The sequence below is a fragment of the Tachysurus vachellii genome, chromosome 2 (assembly GCF_030014155.1).
Source record: "Tachysurus vachellii isolate PV-2020 chromosome 2, HZAU_Pvac_v1, whole genome shotgun sequence".
Classification (NCBI taxonomy): Eukaryota; Metazoa; Chordata; class Actinopteri; order Siluriformes; family Bagridae; genus Tachysurus; species Tachysurus vachellii.
Window position 1 is genome coordinate 39,860,961 of NC_083461.1, and position 17,962 is coordinate 39,878,922.

Below are 17,962 nucleotides of genomic sequence, written 5' to 3' on the forward strand. Positions count from 1 at the left end.
TGTCCCTGTGTGTGTGTGTCTGTCTGTCCCTGTGTGTGTGTCTGTCTGTCCCTGTGTGTGTGTGTCTGTCTGTCCCTGTGTGTGTGTCTGTCTGTCCCTGTGTGTGTGTGTCTGTCTGTCCCTGTGTGTGTGTGTCTGTCTGTCCCTGTGTGTGTGTGTCTGTCTGTCCCTGTGTGTGTGTGTCTGTCTGTCCCTGTGTGTGTGTGTCTGTCTGTCCCTGTGTGTGTGTGTCTGTCTGTCCCTGTGTGTGTGTGTCTGTCTGTCCCTGTGTGTGTGTCTGTCTGTCCCTGTGTGTGTGTGTCTGTCTGTCCCTGTGTGTGTGTGTCTGTCTGTCCCTGTGTGTGTGTGTCTGTCTGTCCCTGTGTGTGTGTGTCTGTCTGTCCCTGTGTGTGTGTGTCTGTCTGTCCCTGTGTGTGTGTGTCTGTCTGTCCCTGTGTGTGTGTGTGTCTGTCTGTCCCTGTGTGTGTGTGTGTCTGTCTGTCCCTGTGTGTGTGTGTGTCTGTCTGTCCCTGTGTGTGTGTGTCTGTCTGTCCCTGTGGGTGTGTGTGTCTGTCTGTCCCTGTGGGTGTGTGTCTGTCTGTCCCTGTGGGTGTGTGTCTGTCTGTCCCTGTGGGTGTGTGTCTGTCTGTCCCTGTGGGTGTGTGTCTGTCTGTCCCTGTGGGTGTGTGTCTGTCTGTCCCTGTGTGTGGGTGTGTGTCTGTCTGTCCCTGTGTGTGTGTGTCTGTCTCTGTGTGTGTGTGTGTGTGTGTGTGTGTGTCTGTCTGTCCCTGTGTGTGTGTGTGTCTGTCTGTCCCTGTGTGTGTGTGTCTGTCTGTCCCTGTGTGTGTGTGTGTCTGTCTGTCCCTGTGTGTGTGTCTGTCTGTCCCTGTGTGTGTGTGTGTGTCTGTCTGTCCCTGTGTGTGTGTGACAGGAGCACATGGGCGAGGTTTGTTCTCTGCGTCTCCTGACGTCAGTTAGACGCATGGTCCTGACACTGATTCAGCAAAACGATGACAGCCGAGAGTTCATGCGATTCTTTCACAAACAACTGGGAGGAATTCTACAGGTACACAACCATTCTGTCCTGGGTTCATGTTTACACAAACGGCAATAAGTTACTATTAGTATTACATCAGGTAGTACATTATTGATGTTTATCGTGTGTGTACACGTGTGTGTGTGTGTACGTGTGTGTAGGATTCCCTGAGTAAGTTTGTCGGCCGAACGCTGCAGGACTGCGGTGAGGATCTGCTGGTGGACGTCTCTGAGATCCTCTTTAATGAACTTGCCTTCTTCAGGCTCATGCAAGACCTCGACCAGAACACACACCGCCCTAAAAGACACACACAGACCACGCCCACTAAGCACACCCCCCCCAATGAGGTACTGTGTGTGTGTGTGTTTTATTGCCAATATATACATTTTATAAATAATATAAAATACATGTTTAATATGTTTTTATATTGTGGTGTAGTTCATGAAAATATCTAGAGATTTAATTTTTCCTAATGGCACTAAATCAGGTTTGTTTTTGTCCATTAGGGGAAGAAGTGTGAAGGAGAAAAGACCTTCTCACCTTCTTATTTTGATGAGGACAAAGTGAGTCGGCTCTGAACGCTAATGACACTTTTATTTTAATTATTAGTGTGTTGTAACGAGCTCTCGCTGTCCCAGTGTTTTATACGTAACGTTTGTGTGTGTTAATGTTGTAGGACAGAGACGAGACGGAGCAGGGAAGGACAAGTCTCTGTCTCAACGGAGAGAGAGAACAAACAGATGAAAAACCGAGCAGGGACGTCTCTGAGGAGGAAGACGAAGAGGAAGGAGACGGACTGCCGCTGTCTATAAGTGCGTTTGTCTGACACGGCCTCGTCTACTGATTTGTGTTCAGGAAAATAGGAATGAATTAACCAGCACATTTTCTCTCTGCTCATTTTATCTCTTAGAGATGTTTAGAGTGTCGTTTGTTTAGCGGTACTTAATGATTTAGGTTCATTTCCTGTGTCTGTGTGTCTTAAGGCTTGTCCAAAGCAGAGACACAGGCGCTGAATAACTACGGCAGCGGTGAGGACGAGAACGAGGTCGAGGAGGTTGAGGAGTTTGAGGCTGGATCTGTAGAAGTTCAGACATCCCTGCAGGACTCGGACAACACCGCAGAACCCTCGCAGGTGTGTGTGTGTGTGTTGAATTTAGAATTGTGCACAACCTCATTCTTCCACATTGGAGTCTATAGGAAGCTTTGTGCACTTTTTGGGATTTATCATCATGTAAGAAATTTTAGCAGACTGTTTAAAGTCTCCTGTGTTTTCACATCAGTTTCGGTTTCCACCACTCGAGCTGTAAATAAACAGCTTTGCTCTTTTTGTTGTCTTACAACTTGAGTCATGTCTCACTGAACCGATAATGGTGTTGATTTCCTGTCGTCATGGTGATGGTTTCCATCCTCAGTCTTTTGTTTTATGTTCTTGTGGTTCCTGTTGGAGACAGGTCTTGTTTATGAGGATTATATTCAGTGTAAAACTGTAATGTTTGTGTTGCAGTGTAACAGAGTTTTACTAAATGTAGCTGCGCAGGAGACCAAGTCAGACCACGAGAGCACTGAAAGTACTGAAGGTGTGTGTGTTTGTGTGTGTGTGTGTATGTGTATGTGTTCTAAACGTCTTTCCTTTTATCCACACTACATGTGTAATATTATATTTATTATACTGTGTGACTAACCATGAGCCACTTCCTGTTATAATTCAGTGATCTTTACACCTGCAGTGAAGAGCTCTAATTCAGAGTCTATAGAGGTGATGGAGGACGAGCGAGATGCTGGGGCTGAGCGCGCACACACACACAGCAAGGACAATTCTGCTGTCTCCATCACCCTCCCTTCAGATGAGTCCTCATGACTCCACCACAGCAAGCCCTCAGACTGACTCGCCTGTTCTAGTTAACGCAGATGTATGGACACACACACACTCCATTAGCCACTGATTGTGCTTTAATTATACTGTACATTATGGGTGAAGGTAGAGAAATGTGTGTGTCTGTGTGTTTATCTCTCAGGAGGTTGGGTCTGGAAACACTAGTCAGAAATCTGATGAGGAGGATTTCGTCAAGGTTGAAGACGTCCCGATGCAGCTGGCGGTGATGTGTGAGGTGTGTGTGTGGTTTTAAAAATCCTGCTTACTGCACTTCTGTGTAAATAAAGAAATAATATTTTGTGTGTGTGTCTGTGTGTGTGTGTCTGTGTGTGTGTCTGTGTGTGTGTCTGTGTGTGTGTCTGTGTGTGTGTCTGTGTGTGTGTCTGTGTGTGTGTCTGTGTGTGTGTCTGTGTGTGTGGTGTCCTGTCTGTGTCTGTGTGTGTGTGTGTGTGTGTGTGTGTGTGTGTGTGTGTGTGTGTAGGAGGAGCTGTGTAAGCAGATCTTAGAGGAACAGAGGAACAATAATCTGACCAGTGAGATCCTGAACGGAAACACAGAGGAGCAGAATGGACTTGTAGGCAATGCAGAAGCACTCAAAGAGCCTGGTAACTCTACACCACTCCTGTACACAACTCCTCTACACACACACACACACACACACACACACACACACCCCTTGTGTGGTACAATTTTCTAACCCAGGCCTGTTTTACTGTGTTGTTTCTGTAGAAACCGTTGGAGCCCAGAGCGCATGAAGATTTAATCACCACATCCTGACACTACAGCATCCTGTTTATCTTACTGTACATTTATTTTATATCGAGGTGATTTTAAATCGCAACCAATAAGTAATTACATCACTCACGTGTGCAACTCACGTGTTTTCACGTCCAGCCTGAGCCTCACTGACGTTTCAGTGCTGTTTATTTATCTGCAGTTAACCTGAAGGTTGGTTTGAGATGAAACTGTAAATCGACTGCTTCTTAAAGCTGAGCCTCACACTGGAACCTTTCAGCGACGTATTCGGTGTTTTTCAATTCGTTCGTTGTTTCTTTCTCTCTCTCGGCTTCTGAAAGGTCTCTGAATCTCCTCCTCTTCCTCCTTTATGCACTTTGTGGCCCAGAAACAGATTAGATGTTAAAGTATCTCAGAAATGAGCTATCTGACATCATCGGCTAATTTAAGACGCTTCGTTAGGAGAGGAATCGTCAGTGCTGTTTTCCTCCTTTCTGTCCTCCCTCCACCAGGGTGTCTTTCTGCCTTAATGTCTTCTTTTAATGCTTTTTCCCAGTTTTTCCTCATTTTAGCTTTTAATTTTCTCTCGGTTTAAATGCTCGGTACTCGGAGTCTGTTTTCATCTGGTTTAAAATGTTAGTGTTGGTTTTAAGATGTTAACAAATAAATCAAATTTTTACTTTGTCCCTTAAAATCTTGTTCCAGGTGCCTTTATTTGTGTCTGTTTTATCTTCAGTGCTCTCGTCATCTTCTGGGGTTTATTATAACTCAAATTCCCCTAGAAAGGAACACAAACGTCTGCATTTCACTTCGTTTAAAGCACAAATAAATAAATAAAGAGCCGAACTCTTCAAAATGGTGTCGAGGGAAATCTATAACTATCAAGTCAAATATATAAATATGGAGTTAAATGTCTAATGACGCTGTTGTGATTTTACTTTTAGTGTAAAAGTTGTTTCCTTCAACAGTAGGTCATTGTGTTAGAGAAAGATCCACACACTAACATCTGCTCGTCCATCTAAATATCTCAACACTATAAACATCAGAACGAGGAGAAGTGATTTAGTGACTGACTGACAGGAGATCAGCAGTCTGTGAGATTAAAGTCTCACACACAACAGTCTCACAATAGTAAAGCATCCGGGGAGCGTCGTTAATGAGAGATCAGAGGAGAACATCCAGAGCTCACAGGACCACAGTGACCACAATCACTCAAATCAACAAAGGTGAGCGGAAAAGAACCTCAGAATGAACAACATGTTGAATATGAAGGTGGAGGAGCTACAAGAGCAGAGGACTGCATCAGGTTTAGCCTCCAGTTTACACAGAGACAGAGAGAAACAGTGCAGTGGTATTGGGGTTAGTGCCCCAGGTGTGTGATTGGTTTAGCTTCACATGCTTCACTGGCACACTAAGAGCCTTTTATTTAGAAAAAAGTGCAGTAAACAACCCCACAACCTGCCCTAGAGTGGTGCATGAGGTCCATTACACAAACTGCCCCTTGTCCTGTAATTAATGGTGCAGTTGTTAGTTCTGTGCTGTTAGTTCCTGGTTTTAGATGGTTTTTAAACAGCTTGAGGCTTTGAGCTTGAGCTCTGTGATGCTTTTAGTGAGGCCAAAGAGCAGCAGCACCCCAGCTGTACTGTCATGGACTGTGGTGTATGTGGTGTATGTGGGTATCGACTTTGAGCCATTTATTAAGACAAAGGTCCAGTATACATGTGCATCAGCGGGGCTGAGGTGGTGTAGTGGTCAGTGTCACAGATGCTGGTGCAAGCTGTTCTGGGTTCAAGTCTGTGTTAGCTTTAAACACCTCAATTACTTTCTTTATTAAGACAAACATCCAACACACAGCATCATCATCCTTTGTCCTTCAGTGGTGTAGGGGTTAGTGTCACAGACTCTGGTGTGTGAGCTCCTGGTTCAAGTCTGTGTGATGGTTTGTTTTCCTCAGGGTTTGTTAGATGAAGGTGAAAAGGTCTATAATGTGTCGTGTAAGTAAGAGTTCCTGTAGCTCATGTGGACGTGCATCGCCTCTGGGTTGAGCGGTTGCTGGTTCAAGCCCCAGCCAGGACTCCAGGATCCTGAGTGTAGATGGTTCAGGATAAGAGATGTGGAAGGTACAGGGCAGCTGCCCCCCAGGGGCAGAGCAAGGAAAAGGAAGTGAGAGGTTTGACTTCATTTTGCGTTAATAAAGGAACTGCTGTAAAACTTATCAATCACCTCTTTTTTTTTCTTGTCCATTAAACTCAGACTCCACACCTTATTTACCTGCTCCACTCACTCACCTCCATCATCAGTGGACATACAGAGTGTGGTGATGAGCTGGATTTGAACCAGCAACCTCTACACTGAGAGGCAAATGACTTTACCATCGAAGCTCACACAGACTTACATTGCTCATAATGCCTTTTTCTTTTAAAACGAGTCCCTTTATATAAAAATAATAGTGTATAAGTGTGTATACGTGTGTATAAGTATTGTATAAGTGTGTATACATGTGTATGTGTATTAAGTATTGTATACATGTGTATGTGTGTATAAGTGTGTATAAGTGTCAATAGATGTGTATGTGTGTATAAGAGTGTATAGATGTGTATAAGTGTGTATACGTGTGCATAAGTGAGTATAGATGTGTGTACATGTGTATAGATGTGTATATGTGTATAAGTGTGTATACGTGTGTATAAGTGTGTATACATGTGTATAGATGTGTATACATGTGCATAGATGTGTATACATGTGTATGTGTGTATAAGTGTGTATACATGTGTATAAGTGTGTATACATGTGTATAAGCATGTGTGTGTATAAGTGTGTATACATGTGTATGTGTGTATAAGTATGTATACATGTGTATAAGTGTGTATACATGTGTATAAGCATGTGTGTGTATAAGCATGTGTGTGTATAAGTGTGTATACATGTGTATGTGTGTATAAGTATGTATACATGTGTATAAGTGTGTATACATATTCATCCTCATTCCCAGTGAAAGCACTGAATTAATTATTTTAATTACATCATCAGATTTTTAATCTTGCTAATGATGAATTACTCAAACATCATTAGTGTTTGTAGCTCAGTTTGTGGCTCTAACTTTACTGCTCTGTAGCGCCACCAGGTGGACAAACAGAGACTTGATCTTTTTCACAATTCAAATTTCATTTAAATTACGAGGCAGAAGACCATTTAAAATGTAGAACACAGTTTCATCTGGGAGAATATAAGGACAACTCCTGGTGTGTGTGTGTGTGTGTGTGTGTGTGTGTGTGTGTGTGTGTGTGTGTGTGTGTGTGTGTGTGTGTGTGTGTGTGTGTGTGTGTGATGGTAGAACTACAGCTCTGGTGTTTCAGCTGATGCTCATGATGATGTTCCACAGTACAGATCAACAGATCATCCTGTAAACACATTAAATATAATTATAAAATGATTTATTTACAAAGTTTGTACAGAACACTGCAGTCTTCAGCTGGGCCACTTACAGATAAACACACTGAAGGTACTTGGTCTAAATAATAATAATAATAATAATAATAATAATAATAATAATAATAATAATAATAACAATAATAATAATATAGATTAATAGTTATTGTTGATGTTCTAAGCCCTGTTTTGCTGTGTGTTCTGATTAATAAGAGAAGACTTTAATAACCTGACTGTAATTTGCTGTCTGTCTTCATCACATCTCTGTAGTGTGAGTGCGGGTTAGGGCACTAACACCTCACACTAAACACTACACCTGGCACTAACACCTGACACTAAACACTACACCTGACACTAAACACTACACCTGGCACTACCTGACACTAAACACTACACTTGGCACTAACACCTGACACTAAACTCTTCACCTGGCACTAACACCTGACACTAAACACTACACTTGGCACTAACACCTGACACTAAACACTACACTTGGCACTAACACCTGACACTAAACACTACACTTGGCACTAACACCTGACACTAAACACTACACCTGGCACTAACACCTGACACTAAAGCCTGACACTAAACACTACACCTGGCACTAACACCTGACACTAAACACTACACCTGGCACTAACACCTGACACTAAACACTACACCTGACACTAAACTCTACACCTGGCACTAACACCTGACACTAAACACTACACTTGGCACTAACATCTGACACTAAACACTACACTTGGCACTAACACCTGACACTAAACACTACACTTGGCACTAACATCTGACACTAAACACTACACTTGGCACTAACACCTGACACTAAACACTACACTTGGCACTAACATCTGACACTAAACACTACACTTGGCACTAACACCTGACACTAAACACTACACTTGGCACTAACATCTGACACTAAAGCCTGACACTAAACACTACACTTGGCACTAACATCTGACACTAAACACTACACTTGGCACTAACACCTGACACTAAACACTACACTTGGCACTAACATCTGACACTAAAGCCTGACACTAAACACTACACTTGGCACTAACATCTGACACTAAACACTACACTTGGCACTAACACCTGACACTAAACACTACACCTGGCACTAACACCTGACACTAAACACTACACCTGACACTAAACTCTACACCTGGCACTAACACCTGACACTAAACACTACACTTGGCACTAACACCTGACACTAAACACTACACTTGGCACTAACATCTGACACTAAACACTACACTTGGCACTAACACCTGACACTAAACACTACACTTGGCACTTAAATCTGACACTAAAGCCTGACACTAAACACTACACTTGGCACTAACACCTGACACTAAACACTACACCTGGCACTAACACCTGACACTAAACACTACACCTGCAAACTCCTGTCAGCTGTTTAGGAGTCTGATGGCAGAGGGGAAGAAAGAGTTCTTCAGTCTTGAGGTCCTGCATTTCACACTTCTGTACCTCCGTCTTGAGGATAGAAGTGTGAACAGTTCGTGCTGGGGGTGGGATGGGTTTTTGAAGATGGAAGCAGCTCTCCTGTGGACTCTGCGGTGGTAGATGCTCTGCAGAGAGGGCAGTTGAGTCCTGATGATCTTCTGCGCAGTCTTCACCACTCTCTGCAGGCTTTTGCGGTCCATGACAGTAGTGCTGCCGTACCACACAGTGATGCAGTTGGTCAGTACACTCTCGATGATGCAGCTGTAGAAGTTGCTGAGGATCTAAGGTGACATGCCAAACGTCCTCAGCCTCCTCAGAAAATACAGCTGCTGTTGGGCCTTCTTGACCAGCTGCGTGATGTGAGGTGTCCAAGTGAGGTCCTCACTGATGTGGACACCAAAGTATTTAAAGTTGCTCACCCTCTCCACTTCAAGCTCCCGGATGAACAGTGGCTGATGCGTTCATCTCTCCTTTCTCATGTCCACTATCATTTCCTTCATCTTGTCCGTGTTGAGGGTGAGGTTGTTGTCTCCGCACCATGACACCAGACTGGCCACCTCCCTCCTGTAGGCTGCCTCGTCACCGCCAGCGATGCGTCCTATCACTGCAGTGTCGTCCGCAAACTTCAGGATGATGTTGTCCTTGTGGGAGGCAACACAGTCGTAGGTGGACAGGGTGTAGAGGATGGGGCTGAGTACACAACCCTGTGGAGTGCCAATGTTTGTGATGATACTGGCTGAAGTCCTATTACCAATCCTGACAGACTGAGGTCTGCCAGTCAGGAAGTCTAGGAGCCAGTCACAGTGGGTGGGGTGCAGACCAAGTGTGGACAGTTTGTGGGTGAGTTTGTGGGGGATGACTGTGTTGAAGGTGGAGCTGTAGTCGATGAAGAGTATCCTTAGGTATGAGTCCTTATTTTCCAGATGAGAGAGGGAATAGTGGATGGCAGCAGCAATGGCATCCGAGGTGGACCTGTTGGGCCAGTAGGCATACTGCAGGGGGTCAATAGTGTCTGGTATGCTGCTCTGAATGTGGGCCAGCACCACTCTCTCGAAACACTTCATGATGATTGGAGTGAGTGCCACTGGCCTGTAGTCATTCAGGCAGGTGGGTGGGCTCTTCTTAGGCAGGGAGACGATGGTTGTGGTGCACTGGCTGAGGGAGCATGAAGGAATGGTGCACTGGCTGAGGGAGAGGTTGAAGATGGAGGAGAGAACATCAGTCAGCTCGTTGGCACATGCTCTGAGGGCCCACCCTGGAATGTTGTCTGGTCCTGCTGCTTTGCGGGGGTTGATCTTCCTCAGAGCTTTGTGTACCTGGGTTGTTGAGATGGTTGGTGGAGGGGAGGGGGGTTGGGTGGTCCAGGTGTGTGTGAGCCCCCTCTCTGCAGTGTAGCTGGGGGCCTCAAAGTGGGTGTAGAATGTGTTGAGGTTGTCCGGCAGGCTGTCTGTTGAGGTGATGTTGTTGGTGGTGGTCCTGTAGTCTGTGATGTGCTGCAGGCCTTGCCACATCTGCCCCGAGTCAGCAGTAGAATAGAAGCTGTCCAGCTTCTCTCTGTACTGCCTCTTGGCTGCTGTGATGGCTTTTCTCAGTCCATATTTCACAGCTTTGTACTTGGTCTCATTGCCTGATCTAAATGCAAGAGAGCGAGCACGCAACATGTGATGTACCTGAGTATTTATCCAGGGCTTCTGGTTTGGAAACTTCCTGATTTGTATGGTGGGCACGATGTTATCGACACAAGTGCTGATGTACCCAGTCACATACTCAGCATAGTCCTGTAAGCTGATGGAAGAGTCCTCCAGAGTGGCTGCAGCTTTAAACACATCCCAGTCTGTCAGAGCAAAACAGTCCTGCAGGGTGCTCTCAGTCTCTGGGGTCCAGAGTTTAACCTGTTTGGTGACAGGGTGACAGGAACAAAGAGATGTGGTCTGAGTGTCCGAAGTGGGGGCAGGGTGCAAGTCAAGTCAAGTCAAGAGGCTTTTATTGTCATTTCAACTATATATAGCTGTTACAGTACACAGTGACATGAGACAACGTTTCTCCAGGATCAGGGTGTTACATAAAACAAAGACAGGGCTATAAGGACTTAGTTAGTCCTAGATACATAAAGTGCAACTGTGCAACCTGGTGCAAACAGTGCAGGACAAGACAGACAAGACAGTACAGACAAAAGGTTACAAGACAATACACAAATTACAAAGAAGGCAATACACAAAAGACAGTAAACAAAAAACAGTGCCGACCGACCCGTGTCAATACTGTATGTAAATACTATAAGTTCAGACAATATTGTGTGCAGTAATACTAGAATGAACACAGTTTCTTAGCAGCAGGTCCCTGAGATAGTGTATAAGATTGTGCAAAAACAGCAACAACTGAAATATTGTACAGTATGAGCAAAACAACTGAAATGTTAGGCAAAGTGTGTAAAGAGCAAGAAAGTAAAAAGTGTGCAAAACAGCATGTAAACAGTTTGATGAATGTAAGCAGCATGTAAACAAATTGATAGATGTATATTAGAAGTGTGTGTACAGTATGTGGTGTAGGTCTGTGCAGTCCATACAGATGATGTGTGTGTGTTGTGCTCAGTACAGTTCAGTTCAGTTATTAAGGAGTCTGATGGCTTGTGGGAAGAAACTGTTACACAGTCTGGTCGAGAGGGTGAAGAGTGTGTGTGAGGGGTGTGTGGGGTGAAGTGTGTGTGAGGGGTGTGTGGGGTGAAGAGTGTGTGTGAGGGGTGTGTGGGGTGAAGAGTGTGTGTGAGGGGTGTGTGGGGTCATCCACAATGCTGTTAGCTTTGCGGATGCAGCGTGTGGTGTAAGTGTCCATGATAGAGGGAAGAGAGACTCCAATGATCTTCTCAGCTGTCCTCACTATCCACTGCAGGGTTTTGTGATCCGAGATCGTAAAGTTCCCAAACCAGAAAGTGATGCAGCTGCTCAGAATGCCCTCAATGGTCCCTCTGTAGAACTTGGTCAGGATGGGGGGAGGGAGATGTGTCTTTCTCAGTCTTTGTAGGACGCTGCTGGGCTTTCTTGGTGATGGAGCTGGTGTTGAGTGACCAGGTGAGGTTCTCCTCTAGATGAACACCAAGAAATTTGGTGCTCTTGACGATCTCTACAGATGATCTGTCGATGTTCAGTGGAGAGCGGTCACTCTGTGCTCTTCTGAGGTCAACAACCATCTCTTTAGTTTTATCCACATTCAGAGACAGGATGTTGGCTCTACACCAGGTAGTTAGCTGTTGCACCTCCTCTCTGTATGCTGACTTGTCGTTCTTGCTGATGAGACCCACCACAGTCGTGTCATCGGTGAACTTGATGATATGGTTCGATCTGTGCGTTGCTGCACAGTCGTGAGTCAGCCAGGTGAACAGCAGTGGACTGAGCACGCAGCCTTGAGGAGCTCGCAGCCTTCCGTGGGTTAACTCTGCATAGAGATCTCCTCACGTAGGCCGTGGATAGACAGAGTACCTGGTGAGCGGGTGGAGGGATGGTCTTCCTTGGCGTTACGTTGTTCTGTACCTCGAAACGAGCGTAGAAGTCTTTAGATGTGATAAGTGTGTGTGTTTGTGAGAGAGAGAGTGAGAGAGAGAGTGTGTGTGTGTGTCTGTGTGTGTGAACACACACAGACACACACACACACACACACACACACACACAGCTGAACACACAAATGTCATGTGTTTGTACATGATGGAGTCAAATCAAACATTTTTTACACCAAACAGCAGAGTCCCCACAATGTAATACACACACACACACACATACGCTCACCTCCTATAGGTTAATTTTCTCAGCCTGAGCTCACTGCTGAGCCACCGAGGGAATGGAAAGTTTTTGTGGTTAGTGACGGTCACTTCATAAAGACAAAGAACAAAAACACTGTTCAGTTTCTGAGAAACACACAACCATAACACACACACACACACACACACAGATAAACATTTGTGGTTAGAAATGGCCACTTTATGAATACAAGAAACGCCTTTCACCTTTCATTTTGTGAGAAACACAGCTGCAACACACACACACACACACACACTTCTGCACATACACACAGGAAATCAGCACTCAGGCCTTTGTAGATAAAGCCACTTCCTGTGTGTTTTAGATACTGGTCTAAAATCAGCTGTACACCGCAGAAGTTAAAAGATCAAAGGCATTGATGACACAGACACTGATCTTGAAACATCCTGAATAAAGGTGTGTAAACATTCTGTAATACCTTAAAACAATTACTCCTAACTGATTTAATAACCGCATTATAAGATCTAAACTCTTATAATGCCTAAAACGTCCCCAGGATCAACCTGTCTAATTACTGAAACACCTGCTGCAGTTAGGACTGATCTGATGTCTGAACTTCTCACACAATAAAGGGTCAGACTGTAAAGAGGGCTGAGGATCTGTTCATCTTTCGCTCAAAAAAACAACACACTTTTACCGCAACCAATGAGAGAAAAACGTTCCACTGATGTGGACCAATCAGATTAAAGAGCACGAAAGAGCTTCAGCAGCACGAGCCGCTCAGCACCAGAGTCTGAGATGGAGACATCAAGAGTCGCTCTCATCGCTCTCGTGTGTAAGTCACGTCTCACTTCAACACACTTTATTTAAAAAGTGTGTGTTGAGTCTCACTGCTGACTTCTGGATTTACTGTGAAGTCTGATGTTGTGTAAGTGTGTGTGAGGTTGTGTAGAAGTTTGTAGACCTCCTCAGTGGTGTGTAAAGTCTGATGTTGTGTAGGTGTGTGAGGTTGTGTAGACGTTTGTACACCTCCTCAGTGGTGTGTAAAGTCTGATGTTGTGTAGGTGTGTGAGGTTGTGTAGAAGTTTGTACACCTCCTCAGTGGAGTGTAAAGTCTGATGTTGTGTAGGTGTGTGAGGTTGTGTAGAAGTTTGTACACCTCCTCAGTAGAGTGTAAAGTCTGATGTTGTGTTGCAGGTGTTGTGTTCTCCAGTCAGAAGAGGATCTCTGGAGCAGAAGTGGAGATGAGAGTCAGACCAGGAGACGACGTCACTCTCTACTGTGACTGTGTTTGGAAAGATGGATTTTATCCAGTGTGGTTTAGAAACTGCTCAGAAGAAGATCATCCTCCTTTTATCATCTCATCTACCGAATTGATTCTTGGTGATTTTTCACGTTATTCGTTTGTGTTGAACGTTTCCACCAACACACACAATCTGCTGATTAAAAACATCACAGAATCAGATCAGGGCCTGTACTACTGCGCTCTGAGTGAGAAGAAGGTTACGGACTATAAAAATGGTCCAATACGCAGCAGTGACGTTTATCACTATGGAAACAAATCAACTCGACTCTCTGTACTCGGTAAGATCGTCTAATGATTCTTCATTTTTCTCTCTTTGCTGATTATCTCATTCATATAATCATAATATTCATAGTGTGTGTGTGTGTGTGTGTGTGTATGTGTGTGTGTGTGTGTGTTCCTCAGCAGAACCCTGTCACAGTGTATCAGAGGAGAGTGTAAGCTGTGTAAGCTGGAGTCTGGTGTTCAGTGTGTGTGTTGTGTGTGTTCTCCTCTCCTCACTCCTCTCCTCCATCTGTGTGTACTGCGTCTGCACAAACACCACTAAAGGTACTCACACACTTGCTCTCCTCACTAACACTCATTAACACTGAACACAACCACATTTAACTCTGATATGTTTCTGGTGCCTCAGTATAAATTTGTCCTCACTCTTTATTTACAGACGTAATTGATCTCATTAGATTTCTCAATCGATCGACTGATTCTGTGTAAACAAGTGAAAATGATGAAGCTCTGTGTTTTTGTCCTCAGGATCTGAACAGAGAGGAGATCTGATCACTGAAAATGACTTTCAGGTATTTTATATACAGACTCTCATCTTCATTTAGTCTTTAACCTGCTGTCCTAATACTGTAACTCTCTCTCTCTCTCTCTCTCTCTCTCTCTTTCTCTCTCTTTGTCTCTTCCTCTCTCTCTCTTCGTCTCTCTCTCTCTCTCTCTCTCTCTCTCTCTCTCTCTCAGGTACATCAGTGTGAGAAGAGTGTAAATGGGGAGTTTTGTTGTCACACTGAAGTCTTTTACACACTTCAGAAACCAGCAATCAAATCGGACTAAACCTCCCCATACACCCCCCCCCACACACACCCACACACACACACACACACACACACACACACACACATATACGCACACACACATATACGCACACACATACGAACATGCACACACACGCACGCACACACACGCATGCACACACACGCATGCGCACACACGCACACACACGGACGCACGCACACACACACGCATGAACACACACGCACACACACACACACAAACACACACTTTAACTTGCTTTACTTGTTTTCTTTATGTTAAAACCTGCACTTGTTTGTTGATCAGTGTGTTTTTCTCTTTAAATGACTCGACTCTGTTTGTAATGAAGACTTTACAGATCAATAAAGACAAATGTGTCTATGCACTTCATCAGTACATCATTCAGGTGTGTGTGTGTGTGTGTGTGTGTGTGTGTGTGTGTTTGTGTGTGTGTGTGTGTGTGTGTGTGTGTTCTGAGCTTCAGGGCCTCACTGTAACAGAAAGATTTACTTAATACATAAATCCATTAAGTTCATGTACGGTCCGAACCCACAGCTGTACAATTTCATAAATTTAATTTAAATATAAAATTGTGTCATCCTGTTGAAGGAAAAAGGTTCTGTACAAACTTTAGGAGGTATTTAGTGAGAAGAATTGTTCTTACTTCACCAGATGAAACTCTGGATGTTGGACTCCTCCAACCAAGACCTCCTGCAAGTTTGTTTGCATGTTTGCATGTTATCAACCTTCCCAATGTGTTGTTTCGTCCTTAATATGCTGTAGATCACTGACAGAAAGGAGAAGGTCTTATGTATCCAGGTCTCGTTCACCACATCCAGCAGTTCCTGTGGGTCTTTGACTGTACAGGCAAAAGCAGCAAAGCCAAAAACACAGTGACGTTTGAGGGAAACTACCAAATTAGAAACAGTACCCGGGGTAGAAAGAGACCCCCATCGATAATGTCCTCATCCTCCACCTTCTGTGATATAAGCTATCTCTCTGCAGGGGGTAAATCATCATAGGAAACTGGACAAGTTTCCTTTACAGATTAATTACAGATTAAATCTATTAAATATTGACAGTGGCCTCTGCTGATAATAGTTATGGGGCCCTCAGGATGATTAGATGGTTTAAAGCTTGGGGTGGAGGACATGATTTTGTATGAAGAGCAAGTTAATGAAGTGGTCCCTGGTCATTCTGTCCATACCTGACAGAGCACCTGATGTCCAGGGGTAGAACAGAAGAATTTATTATTATGGCGTTGAGCCTCCATTTGAACAGCATCAATTCATCTTGAGAATGATGGATACAAGTCATGCGCTGTGTCAGAGACATGATGAGTCATTCCACATGCAGAAAAGGGACCAGGTCACTACCTGTTACTGGTGACAACATTTCCTGACTCTCTCTTGAGATAAAAAACACCAAAGTGGATCAATAATATTTAGTTCTGCTGACTGTGCAGACCATAAGGAGCTGTTCAGCTTCACTTTCAGGTTCATCCACCCACTCTGTCACCAGTCTTGCTGTGGTTATTTGGGCATTATTATCCTGATACACTGCACTACCTTCAGGGTGCACATGGCCCTCCAGGATGGTTCAGTAGTCCTTGTGTTGTGTAGGTGTGTGAGGTTGTGTAGAAGTTTGTACACCGTCTCAGTGGAGTGTAAAGTGTGATGTTGTGTAGGTGTGTGTGCTTGTGTAGAAGTTTGTACACCTCCTCAGTGGAGTGTAAAGTCTGATGTTGTGTAGGTGTGTGAGGTTGTGTAGAAGTTTGTACACCTCCTCATTGGTGTGTAAAGTCTGATGTTGTGTTGCAGGTGTTGTGTTCTCCAGTCAGAAGAGGATCTCTGGAGCAGAAGTGGAGATGAGAGTCAGACCAGGAGACGACGTCACTCTCTACTGTGACTGTGTTTGGAAAGCTGGATTTTATCCGTTGTGGTTTAGAAACTGCTCAGAAGAAGATCATCCTACTGTTAAGATCTCACTTGCTGATCTGATAGATGGTGATGTATTAGGTGGTGATTTTGAGCGTTACACATTTGTGTTGAAAGTTTCCACCAACACACACAATCTGCTGATTAAAAACATCACAGAATCAGACCAGGGTCTGTACTACTGCGCTCTGAGTGAGAAGTTGTATCAGGATCATAACAAGGATGCCACGTCCCCCCTGGATGCGTATTGTTATGGTAACAGATCCAGTCGACTTTCTGTACTCGGTAAGATTGTGTCCTATTCATTGTGCTGAAGTTTCAGTCATTTGTAGCTCTTGCTGTTTGAAATGTGTGTTTCACTGTGTGTGTGTGTGTGTGTGTGTGTGTGTTCCTCAGCAGAACCCTGTCACAGTGTATCAGAGGAGAGTGTAAGCTGTGTAAGCTGGAGTCTGGTGTTCAGTGTGTGTGTTGTGTGTGTTCTCCTCTCCTCACTCCTCTCCTCCATCTGAGTGTACTGCGTCTGCACAAACACCACTAAAGGTACTCACACACTCGCTCTCCTCACTAACACTCATTAACACTGAACACAACCACATTTAACTCTGCTGTTAGTCATTATAAATTTATAATTCATTACATCTCAGTCATGGACAGTTGCGTTTGTTTGGTGACTTGAACCATCTCGCTTCAAATAACTTTCACTAAATAACATTATTCCCTTCACTGCAGCAACTAAAGCTGAACTGGCAGGAAGTGAGAAACAGCCGACTTGGAGACACCATGAGGTATCGATATACATAATAAAAATAACTGAACTAATGACGTGTGCAAAATATCAAACAACTGTGTTCAATTTACCACAAAAAACTAAATGAAACTCTCTTTTTCTTCACTGCAGGATGGAGAAGATGAGGTTTGTTATGCCTCGCCGGACATCCAGAACCTCAAGAAGAAGAAGAAGACGGCGAAGACGAGTGTTCAGCACTTTGATTTTAGCACATATTCTGAAGTCGTCTTTGATTAAATAAAATCCTGAAATTGACTAAAATGTCATGTTTAAATTCCTTCATTTCGTTTCAATTTCTTTTCGTCCTTTTCTATCGGCCTTCATCACCCCTTCACGGCTCAGGTCTTAACTAACAGATCGTTATCTGTGTGTCGATGTAAAATAGTGATAGATCTGATGAAACATGGTATCAGCTTCCTCTGTGATGATGACGATGACACTGCTGCAAATGGATCCCCAGCCGTATGCCTCCTCCTTACAGGAGACCTCGCCAGCCGAAGATCCAGCAGCTGTCACTCAGCTCGCAACACAACTCACCGGTCAAGCCCAGCAGTTCGCCGGCCATCACCAGCAGATTACACGCCTCACCCAGCTCACTCAAGAGCTCGCTGCGG

General features: G+C 44.3%; 2 protein-coding genes across 3 annotated transcripts in view; both read left to right on the top strand.

The window, feature by feature from the left end:
• pcm1 (pericentriolar material 1) overlaps positions 1-4,317 on the top strand; it is a 24,243-nt gene extending 19,926 nt beyond the window's left edge. Inside the window, 11 exon segments of the mRNA XM_060864678.1 lie at positions 911-1,045; positions 1,177-1,362; positions 1,522-1,578; positions 1,692-1,827; positions 1,999-2,147; positions 2,520-2,592; positions 2,743-2,860; positions 2,862-2,925; positions 3,031-3,123; positions 3,370-3,493; positions 3,618-4,317. Of these exon segments, the coding sequence (XP_060720661.1) occupies positions 911-1,045; positions 1,177-1,362; positions 1,522-1,578; positions 1,692-1,827; positions 1,999-2,147; positions 2,520-2,592; positions 2,743-2,860; positions 2,862-2,925; positions 3,031-3,123; positions 3,370-3,493; positions 3,618-3,643 (1,161 nt within the window). The 3' untranslated portion in view covers positions 3,644-4,317.
• An 8,731-nt stretch (positions 4,318-13,048) lies between these two features.
• Positions 13,049-14,705, top strand: LOC132861089 (uncharacterized). 2 transcript variants are annotated; one of them, XM_060892452.1, is made up of 5 exons: positions 13,049-13,121; positions 13,484-13,870; positions 13,995-14,138; positions 14,343-14,386; positions 14,553-14,705. In XM_060892452.1, the coding sequence occupies exons 1-5, from the start codon at positions 13,085-13,087 to the stop codon at positions 14,643-14,645; spliced, it is 705 nt and encodes a 234-aa protein (XP_060748435.1). In that variant the 5' UTR covers positions 13,049-13,084; the 3' UTR covers positions 14,646-14,705. The 2 variants fall into 2 exon arrangements, with proteins under 2 accessions (XP_060748435.1, XP_060748443.1); XM_060892460.1 differs by having other exon boundaries at positions 13,998-14,138.
• The last annotated feature ends 3,257 nt before the right edge of the window (positions 14,706-17,962 follow it).

Excerpts from the sequence above, each read along its gene's own strand:
- LOC132861089 (XM_060892452.1), top strand. The coding sequence starts at position 13,085 with ATGGAGACATCAAGAGTCGCTCTCATCGCTCTCGTGT. Across the intron at positions 14,139-14,342 it reads CTGCACAAACACCACTAAAG|GATCTGAACAGAGAGGAGAT; the intron begins GTACTCACACAC and ends TTTTGTCCTCAG. Across the intron at positions 14,387-14,552 it reads TCACTGAAAATGACTTTCAG|GTACATCAGTGTGAGAAGAG; the intron begins GTATTTTATATA and ends TCTCTCTCTCAG.